This window comes from Lactuca virosa, chromosome 1 (genome assembly GCF_052849685.1).
Source record: "Lactuca virosa cultivar CGN04683 chromosome 1, Lactuca_virosa_CGN04683_v6, whole genome shotgun sequence".
NCBI classification, from domain to species: domain Eukaryota; kingdom Viridiplantae; phylum Streptophyta; class Magnoliopsida; order Asterales; family Asteraceae; genus Lactuca; species Lactuca virosa.
Window position 1 is genome coordinate 306999283 of NC_136426.1, and position 11402 is coordinate 307010684.

Consider the following 11402-nt stretch of genomic DNA (forward strand, 5'->3'; position numbering starts at 1 on the left):
TTGGTGAGTTTACGGTCGTAAACTCAAGAACAGAGTTTACGGTCTTTGAAGGCTTGGACCGTAAACTCAAGAACAGGGTTTATGGTCTTTGAAGATGGACCGCAAACTCAAGAACGATGGTGCTGATTTCGAAGAGATAAGCATTTCCAGACGTTCCGATGCGACTCCGAACGGTGTTTCTCGATGTTTCCCGAGGTTTGAAGGTGCTTTTAGGTGTTTACGGTCACGGTTGTTAGAGAGAGAAGGAGAGAGTTTTTGGCCAAAAATGTTCTAATGAAGGTGGAGGTCTCGTATATATAGGGGTGTTGTGGTCGGTGGTGGGGGGTCCACCCATTGCTGACCGTAAACGGGTTTACGGCCGTAAACAAGTTTACGGTCGTAACCTCACTTAGACCGGAAATGTTTGGTTTTTTTTTTCGAGATATTCGGGTTTCTGTGCGATTTTTGGTTCCGACTCACAAATAATATAATTATATACAACTAGATTATTTCCTAAACCAAGAAGTTTGACAGAAAAGTTAATGAATTCGAAATTTTATTAACGGAGATCGCGTAACGGAAACGGACAAAGTTTCGGGTTGTCATAGAGGGCAACCCAAAAGGACTGTGCTACTATCAATTCAAGTATATACCAATTATAATGATAGGCTTAGACACCTAATCCAGAGCATACACATATCGTCCTTTACTATAGAGTTGGTCCTCCCCTACGCTCAGCCTTCGGCACAAAGCTGGTCTGCCCGACTTTCAGCATAAAATTGGTCAACCTCCAGTCTATTGGCCTCTAGCACATGGTTGGGCCACCCCCAACTCATAACAAAATATGTCAACATATGTATATATATATATATATATATATATATATATATATATATATATATATATGTATATATATATATATATATATATATATATATATATATGTATATATAATAACAGAGCATCAACAATAATCCAACAACACCGTCAACTGCCTAAACTAGTATACCTGCCTAACAACATATAAACAACCTAATCACATTCAAGCATATTAATGCATAATTGTATGTAATTAGAGATATGGTAGACAGTCAAACATATGATCCACCCTAAAGCCGCAACCAATCAAGGAACAAGCAATGAGTCCTAAATCAAGAGTTCTTAAATTATCTTCTTTGACTACATACAACCCCTATACATTCAATAGACGATAACCAATATTATCTACACTAAAACCATCATAACATCATATAAAAGGCTATACAATCTTGCTCACCCTAATTGTATACCATCACTCCTCTACGTCCTGCCATACAAGGGCATATAGTATAACACATAGTATAGTAAGGAGACTCATCTACATAGAAATATGAGAAATCACAGCCACACACTTAAATTCTGGCAGAAATCAGACCCACGAACTGCCTGCACACCTATAAAGACTAAACCTCAATCTACACCAAAAACCCTAAAGTTTAACCCAAAGACAAACCTTGCCAAAAGTCAACAATCAATTGTCAAACTTTGACTTTGACCAGGTGTGTCGCACTCTAGAGAAGCGCGCCGCTCCATCCAAACACCCCATGGTTCACTAAAGGGCAAGATAGTCAGGTTCAGGACAATTTTTACTAGAAGCACGACATGCCTTACAGAAGCGCATCGCTCCAGTAACAATCCAATTCCCAACAATGTTTAAAAGTCATAAACCATAAAGCCAAGAACCACAACTTTCATATCTGAATCTCTAAGATGTCTTAATTAATAAAGTTTACAACTTTATCCATTTTGTTAGTCCAAAACAACCAAGATCTCAAACCCTAATTCATCAAAATCTCCCAAAATGCACTTATCAACTTGCATGGAGCTTGAAGGGCCCTATCGTGCATGAAATCTACAATCCAATGCTAAATCCATATACCATTATCATCAAAAATATTTGAAATTGCTCCAAACTCCAAGGAACAAGCCAATAAAGGACCAAAACTTGCTAAAAGGAACCATTTACTTGTATAGTTCATAGATCCAAAGAGAAAACGTCATAAAGCAAGGATCTTTATGAGTAATCAAGTTCCAAAACCTGAATGAAAGTTGCACACTTTAGAAACCAAGCTCCCAAGGTTAAGCTTTCTTGTTTTCATTACTCAAGAACACCAAAAACGGAAGAACAATGCATCAAAGCTCCAAAATCACCAAGAAGAGAAATGAGGCTAGCGTTTCTCAAGGAATGATCTGGGGGTGTCGGAGGCTGAGAATGATCCCACCCCAAAGGTTAATGACCTTCAAATAAGCCCCAACCCCTAAAATAATGAACAATCCACTAAGCCGAAAGCGCGTCACGCTTCCTAAAGAGTGTGCCAGCCCAACCAGAATTTTCCAGATTTCTCAATTTCCAGCAAATGTGATTAATAACTTCCTGTTTCACCCCATCCTTCTACTTTACTTTGGACTATTAAACCCTCGATTAAAGAAGGGAAATTTTCCATCGGGAATAAGGTGTTACAATAGGTTTGAATGACGTCTTGATATTTACGAAAATGTTAGACACTGATGTCGAAAATGTAAAAATGTATATTTGTTTATAGTGTTATATTATTGGATTTTTCTTTCTCGTCTCAATTGTTTTTTAGTTGTTCAACACAAAGCCATGTTACTAAAAAATGGACCAGTAGAGATGACACTCATTTTTACGACCTAAAAAATTGGTTATATTACGATGTGTTAGACAAAACTAGATGGAAGCTGATAGCTGATAATTTAAAACTGATAGATTATAGTTGTAAGCTAGTAGCTGTTAGTTGATAGTTGGAATATGATAATTGGTTGTTGTCAGTTGGAATCTAATAGTAGCAAACTTTTGAACCGTATAAAATTACATAAAATGGCAATGTTTTATAAAAGATAAATATAGAAATATATTTTTAGAAGTAGAATTGTAAATATTATATAATATATAGGCGTTTTTTCTTAAAATACATTTTGATTTGATTATGATTTTTTTTTCTTAAATAAAACTAAAAACTTTTACTAGCGAACAAAGTATTTTTTATTTTTTTTTCCGAATACTTTTCTTAAAACCTAATATATAAAAACTGCTAAAAACTTTATGCTGAAGATACACCAAGATAAATCAACATTTCATATGATCATTTTTGTAATTAACCCTGTATATATAATTTATTATCGTAATATATTAAAAAACATTATTCCTCAAGTATCAATAATTTCTAAGGTATAAACAAATACTATAAAAAACAAAAGCAACTCATCATGACCATAACTGTAAGCCCAAAAAAACATAAAACATCCATATGCAACCAAACATCTTATATGACACATAACTTCATCTCTCTTCCCCAACTCCAACCCCAATTCCCACACGCTCTTCTCTCTCCTAAATCCTCCTTGGAATTACTCCACCGTCTCTACCGTGCCACAAGCCACCACCACTACTGTGATAACTATATATCGATTGCAAGCACTCTATAGTCTTAAACAGAAGGTGGGTAATCATCAAGATGAAGAAAAGAATCATGGGTTTTGATTTTTGTTTCTTTCTTTTGTAGAATTCACAAGTAATTGTCTAAACATTCATCAGATTCTTGAATATTATCAAAGAGATTGGTCGAGTCTTTGTTTGATATCAAAATTAAGGTTAATCTGTTTTTGGTGATAATCTCTTTACAGATCAAAGAAAAGAAGGTGTCCAATTGGATAGTCAAGGTTGACTTTAATGGAGTCAATGGAATGTGGATATATATGCCCTTATGAGAAGGGTACCCAGAAAATATCAGTTTGTGATGAGATTTTGAACATGAAAGGTGATAGCTTTCGAGTGGATATGGAACCTTTCTCTCATCTCACGAACTACAATCCAAGATTTAATGTAAGTTTAGTTTTTATTTTTAGTTTCTATATCTAATTTTCTTCCTTTTAAGTTTGTAAACAAGAATCCATTAGAACAAGGGTATTTATGTAAAAATATACGACTCCGTTTATTGTGTATTATGTATTCCTTTTATTTAAAATGCACTTTTTATCTCTTCAAAAACATTTAAACTTTTGTCATCAAAACAAGAGAATTTATATCCTAATAGAATGTAATGGTTATTGGATTTATTATACATTACGATCATCGTAAATGAAAAAACAGTTTTTATGTCACACTATACGTTATATGGTTTTATTTAAGGTTAGCTTTTTTTTTTCTCTTTTTTTTGTTTTCTTTCCAAAGAAAACAAGATTTTTTTTTTTTGAAAATAACAGTAAACGTGCTACTAAATTATTTGTTTGTTTTATTATATTATTAATTACTATTATTTATATTTTTTGACCAATGCAGTTAATTATTTTATTTTCATAATTATTAGTTGCAAAGAAGTTTATCAAGAAAAGGATCACAAATTGCGGAAAGCGTTGACAATGAAAGAGATGGTAGTTCTTCGCCCAAAGGTCACTCCTTATTTTTCCTTTTTATAACATATTTTAGTTTTCTCTAATCACATATGATAAAATAGATTAGTAACTTACGAATAAAAAAGTTCAATTATATATTATATTAAAGATAATTGAATTGATCCGTCAAATATATTTTTTCCATAACAGTTTATAATTAAGTAATTAATAATCGAATTTGTGTGATCATAGTTTTTCTTGACCATTAAAAATTTAAAACTATTGCACAAAAAATTAGTAACCCATGCAGTTAATTATATTCTTTTCATATAATATAAATTTACCTTCATAATTGTTACAACAAATATAAGGTGGGTGGACTTTCTTGTTAGTTTACCTACTCAAATAAAATAATTATATTGATGTAGATTGATTAACCAATAGAAAAACTTACGTAATGACACTTATAAGATTTTTAAAGAAGATATTGATATGCACATAAATATGATTTTATTACTAATTAATTTATAATTAAATCTCTATAGTTGATTATACGTGTCAACTGAGAATTATATAACTACAAAAATAACAACTCATTACAACTTAAGAATACTGTACACTTATAAGATTTTTAAAGAAGATATTGATATGCACATAAATATGATTTTATTACTAATTAATTTATAATTAAATCTCTATAGTTGATTATACGTGTCAACTGAGAATTATATAACTACAAAAATAACAACTCATTACAACTTAAGAATACTGTTAAAGCTATTTTAATGAGTCATAACAATTAAAATACAAAAAGGTATCTTCTACTAACAGAGGAAAGAAAGTTAAGAAGATCTTCAATTCCTTTTTGTTCCTATCCAGATAATTGGAATCTCGGTTGCACATGCACATTGAATTATTTGCTACGTTTCCGGTGGAAAAGTTGGTTTACTTTACGATTTTATTATTTCATATATATTTAACGTTGTTTTTATTTTTATTATTTAACAGTTGACACAATGTCCGAAAAATCTACACCAGTGTTGGTTGTGGCAACCGAGCAACAACTCCACCACCAAATTAGCATCGGGACTGGCGGCAACACCACTGCCGCCAGCGACACACCAACCAGAAGCAGACTCATCGGAAAAAGATCGAATAGTTTCAAACAAACATCAATCATCAGTCCTAGAAGAATCCTTTTCTTCTTTGCTACATTGTGAGAACGACCTTCTCCTTGTCTTTGTTTTAATAATTACATCATTTATGAACATCCCATAAAACAAAAATGTTATTTGTATGCTTGCACTGTTACACATATCCACATGTGTATAATTTGTCCCCACAAAACAAAAATATAATTTGTCCCCACATGTGTATTCACATTGACCCATAATATGCATTATTCACTTGTACGTTATGCCGTAGGAGTAGTACATGATTCATCTCGTATGCCTAGGAATCGTTAGATAGGGCATTTCCCGCTTGTCCCTTTGCATTAAAAGTAGCACATGATTTGTGTACATGGAAGTTGATCGATAGGGAATTTCTCTTCGATAGAACATTTCTCATTTGTACCTTATGCATCAAAAGCAATACATGATTTGTCCCGATTTCCTATGGCCAAGAGAAATGTTGATAGGGTATATCATTATACCTCATGCATAACAGTATCACATGACTTGACGACCGTCAAGTTGACTTAAGGGTGATATATGGGCAAGACAATTGTTCGACAGCATGTTATTAACTTGTACTTTATGCAATAATAGTAAAACATCATTTGTCACATATGTCTATCGACATGGGAATTGTTTGATAGCGTATTATACATTTGTATTTTTCGCATTAAAAGTCGCACATGTGTTATTGTTCTGATGCATAATTTAGAATTTCCCCATATAATGTTATTATCGTGGGGATTAGCAGGGACCATTGAAAATGGAAATAAGCCAAATTGAGTTGCAAATTGAACAGTTTAACTAAGAAAACAACAGATCATATCTGTCACCAATGACATAAAAAAAACTAAATACAATAATACAATCGCACAAACTTCAAGAAACAACTACGTCTTTTATTTATTTGTTTAATATCATACTTTGAGATTTTGTTTATTAACACTTTTCAATATCTACCGAATTATAGAACATTTCACTTTAAATCTTATATGAATACGACGTTATATTTTTTAATTCTATTTTTTGCTGACATACTATACTTTCAAAACACAATATCTTAAGGTTTATGCCACTAGAATTTAAAAAATATATTTAATTATGTCGATGAAACTTGTTTGTATTTGAATGATATTATTATAACTTAATATGTTATCAAACATGTTTGTAATAGAAAAACAATGAAAGTATAATGTTTTATTCAACAAAAAATTTTAGTTCGTTGTTTTTTATTGCAATTAATCCATTCAATTTTGACAGGTCAAGCATGGGAACTTTCCTACTGATATACTTCACCCTCTCCATGGCCAAGCACAACCAAGATGATAATTTGCTCAATTAATACCCAGAATACACCTTCAGGGGTCTGGCATTTTTTTTTCTTATTCTTTGTTTCACAAGCTGCCGTTGTTTATACAAAAAAGGAACATACAAGATATGTTAAACATTCCCTTTAATTTATGAGCATTAATGCGTTTGAAATGAAAAAGGTTAATTTCTGGATGCGTTCCTTTTATTGATGTTTTTGCAAATGATGTTAAGGCCGGAACTTGAGATATTGTACATACTTTCCTAAGCTGCCCTTGTTTATACAAAAAAGGTTAATTTCTCCATTAAGAAATATGTACACCTTTAATCAAAGAAAGCATCCCATAAAATCATTCCGAAACTTATGTGTGATGCTTCTTTTCTACTTAATGAGAATAGAGTTAATTCAATAAGCTATATGTATTTTAGTGTTTTCTTTTGTTTAATATAGAACGTACAACTAATTGAGAAAGTTTTGGAAAGTATTTTATGGGAAAAAAACATATTAGCCCAACAGGTGAACACCTTTTGTTCACCTTTTACATTAATATTTAAATACACTCCAAGGATGTTCCCACGAGGAATATAAAATGTCCACAAGCTCTTTAGACATGCATTTCAACCATATCATCACCCATTTTTCACTTTCCAAGACACAACAAAAATAGTAGTTAGGCTTAGAAGCCTAGTAAGCAACAATATCTTCACTTTCGACCTCATCCCCCTCTAACTCATTGCCACATTATATACCCACTAAAACCCCAAACTCCAGGGACCACATATTCGCCTATACCTATCCCAAGAGTTAAACCCTAATTCACCATTTAACTTAATCCATTTTTATTTTAGGAGTTAAACCCTAATTCACCATTTAACTTAATCCATTTTTATTTTTTACCTATGTTTTAACACTCATTCACTACAAGAATAACAGGCAATAACGGCGACGGACACTTTTAGCGGCGACAACAAACAAACTCATTTTTTGTCACCGCTAAATGTGTTTGTCGCCGCTAAAGGCTTATGTTGGCGATCCGCGTCATTTCAACCCCATCTGTCAATTTAAGCGATAATCCAACGACTAGGATGTTGGTGATCTGTTATCATCAATGTTATTTAAGTGTAATGGGATTACTTTGTTGATCAAAAGTGATATTGATAAATATTAAACAAGTAAGGAATGTGTGGAGTACACACTTGTTTAAGTTTGATCAAGTTTCAAAGTACGTTGTCATTTAGGGGCGAAGCCCCTAAATGAACAGGGGTCCGGGGGCAGCGCCCGTGGGAGCGGGGTCCAAGGGGTGGCAGCCCCTGGCGGGGTCCAAGGGGCAGAGCCCCTGGCTGGGGTCGAGCTGATTTTTCAGACAATTGATTTTTCAGATAATTGACCATTGGTTTGACCCTTATCCATATATCCGTTTTTTATGACAGTTTTTATAGTTTTATGACATTTTAAAACTGTCATATGACAGTTTTCAGACAAATATCTTAAAGTTGGTTTTTGGTCTCAATTCTGGTACGTACGAAAATATCATCAAACATTCTTTGTTCTTGTCTCTCTGAGTCTTATCCGATTAAAGATTGGGAGTACCACACAAATACTTTAATCTGAAAGTGAAACCACAATTCTCAGAATTTCCAAGACTATTTTATCTCGAGTTTCTTACAAAGATTAAAGTATTTTTGTGATCATGGCAAGTGGTGATTCTGTGAAGGAAATGACAAGTAAGTTTGAAAAACTGAACAAGTTTGAAGGGCAAGTTTTTCGTAAATGGCAGAAGAAGATGAAGTTTCTCCTTACCACTCTGAAAGTGGTGTATGTTCTGAGTACACCTATGCCAGTCTTACCAGAATCTGTTGAAGATGAACATTTGGAGGCAACAAGAAGAAGATAAAGTGGGAAAATGATGATTACAGATGTCGTGGTCATATTCTCAATGGTATGTTTGACTTTCTTTTTGATATCTATCAAAATTTCGAATCTGCAAAAGAACTGTGGGATTCTCTTGAATCCAAGTACATGGCTGAAGATGCTTCTAGTAAGAAGTTTATTGTTAGTAACTTTATGGGTTACAAGATGATTGACTCCAGGCCTGTTACGGAACAATTCCATGAAATCTTAAGGATTTTGGGACAGTTTGCTCAACACAATCTGAAAATGGATGAAGCCATTTCTGTGGTTGTGATCATTGACAAACTGCCCCCTTCCTGGACGGATTTTAAACACAATCTGAAACATAACAAAGAAGAATTGACATTGACTCAACTTGGAAGCCATTTAAGGATTGAAGAGTCCATAAGGACTCAAGAACTTGATAACAATCCTAAAGGCAAGAACCAAGTTGGTTCCTCTTCTGTGAACATGGTGGAAGGAGAAAGTTCAAAGAATCCCAAAAAGTCTAATGGAAAAATGAAGTTTAAAGGAAAGGATGACAAGTCTTCCAATAAGAACGCTAAGTTGGTTTGTTGGAATTGTAACAAACCGGGTCACTTCAAGAAAGATTTTCGTCTTCTTAAAGTGAACAAGGATGGTGCTGGACCAAGTGGATCGAAGGATCTAGAAAAGCAACAAGGTCAGATTTCTGTTTTCATGCAGAATTCTAAATATATTCAGAATTATATTTATGTGATTTCTGAAGCATTTTATGTGCAAGATGATAAAGTTGATGTGTTTTGAGCATTCTAACACTCCTAAGTGTACATGCAACCCTAGAAAACCTTGGATCTATGTTTGTCTAAAATACATGCAAAATATGATTTCCAAGGTTCATAATCCTATCTAGCATACATGGGGAACTTTTAACATAAAAGATGGCTAGAATTACATATCTTGTAGTTGATTTGATTCCTTGAAAACCTTGAGAGCCTAGCACCCCAAGTGTGATGCCTCAAATGCTTCACACAACACCAAATGCTTTGGAATAAGTTTAGAGAATGTATAACACTTGTAAAAATCGGCTTGCCCTCTCTTGTTCTTAGTGTAGCCGATTTTGGTGAGTATCATGTTCCTTATATAGTGTGTCACATCTAGGGTTACACCATGTAAACCCTAATGTGACATGACTCTTCAGTTCCATGACCCATGGGTTTGTAACTCCCATGGAGCCTCTATGGAGCATCCTATGGGTTTAACCCAACTTGATAATCCATGGAGCCTTTTAGCCCACTATACAAGTTATGGATGATTTACATAATCAACCCATATATTTAATTAGTCATCTTTTGATCACTTAATTAATTCCAAATTAATTCTTAATCAATACTAATTAAATAATACTATTAATATATTAGAACTTATAATATATTAATAAACCACAAGTGTTATTTCTCTCATTTAGTCTATCCAAATGCATGATGCCATGTAACCCAAATGGACCATGCCGGGTCGGGTCAAGTACATACCAGAAATAGTTATGGACTTAGACACCTTATCCAACAGTCTCCCACTTGGATAAGTCTAATAACTATAACTGCAAGTATAACTTCAGGAACCGATCAGCAATCGTAGCTCTTTTCAAGGTCTCTCGGAACTGAGAAGATGATGGTACGCCATTTAAGATAAGTGATCATATAATCCTCTGTTCTAGATATCAGCCGGAAAATTACATGGAACAATGTCTTACTTTTGTCCAGCAGTTTGTTTCCCGATTTCCGATTTGTTTGACATAGAACTTAATTAAACACATCAACTTAGTTCTGACCGGGCCCGGTACATAGGTCAAAACAAAATCATCGAGGGGCCCAGATATCGCTTCTAATCCAAGAAGGAACAGAGAAACTTACACTCATATGCTTGTTCTACTACTTGTTGAATCACACACAACAGTACGTTTTATAACATCGAGTTACCAATGTGTTTTCGTACGGTCAATGCATAACCAACTCATAGGCAATAAGACATATCTCTAGGTTCGAAGACTTATATGATATTACCGTCTCGCGATCACTCAAGATAAATTCCATGAAGTGATACCAGCGAGCGTGGGTTGAATCCAATACTCAGAACTTATGAGCACTCATGAGTGTTGAGGCCATATCCAACATATTAGACCTCTACAACCAACTCATGACAGTCCTAATTCATATCTACCTCCAACATATGACCGACTGTGGATAATTTGAATAATATGTAAAACACAACATAAATATTATGGAAGTCAAAACATTCAAAAGAAATAATAGTAAACGATTGACAAAAGATAGCAACACTTTACTCATAAATAAACACAGCTTTTATTCATCATCAAATGTCAATTACACTTTACAAATTTCAAAGTTATCTAACTACTAAAACTAATATCATCCTTCAGCCCTATGCTCCTTGCGTGCTGAAGATGCTTAACCCTACCCGGGTTCTCATCCAATAATACCCTCTTTGCCACGAGGAGTCCTTCTTGTATACGATGTCTGATGAAATGATATTTTATGTCAATGCGTCTGGATCTCCCGTGATCCCTTGGTTCCTTTGCTAAGGCAACTGCGCTTTCACTATCACAGAAAATCTATATATGCTCCCTTATAGCTGGTACAACTTCAAGGTCTCCAATG

At 33.9% G+C, this 11402-nt stretch overlaps 1 protein-coding gene across 3 annotated transcripts; it reads left to right on the plus strand.

Moving 5' to 3' along the window:
- The first annotated feature begins 3269 nt into the window (after positions 1–3269).
- LOC145109913 (uncharacterized) lies at positions 3270–7049 on the plus strand. Of its 3 annotated transcripts, none has more exons than XM_079047032.1 (5): positions 3270–3551; positions 3664–3862; positions 4347–4428; positions 5380–5587; positions 6807–7049. In XM_079047032.1, exons 2-5 carry the CDS (start codon positions 3710–3712, stop codon positions 6886–6888), a joined length of 525 nt encoding a protein of 174 aa, XP_078903158.1. In that variant the 5' UTR covers positions 3270–3551; positions 3664–3709; the 3' UTR covers positions 6889–7049. The 3 variants fall into 3 exon arrangements, with proteins under 3 accessions (XP_078903158.1, XP_078903156.1, XP_078903162.1); XM_079047030.1 differs by having other exon boundaries at positions 3270–3478; XM_079047036.1 differs by having other exon boundaries at positions 3270–3478; positions 4347–4410.
- Positions 7050–11402: the final 4353 nt, after the last annotated feature.

Coding starts and splice junctions, on each gene's coding strand:
- LOC145109913 (XM_079047032.1), top strand. CDS start 3,710: ATGGAGTCAATGGAATGTGGATATATATGCCCTTATGAGAAGGGTACC. Junction 3,863..4,346: donor ACTACAATCCAAGATTTAAT/GTAAGTTTAGTT, acceptor CATAATTATTAG/TTGCAAAGAAGTTTATCAAG. Junction 5,588..6,806: donor CTTTTCTTCTTTGCTACATT/GTGAGAACGACC, acceptor CAATTTTGACAG/GTCAAGCATGGGAACTTTCC.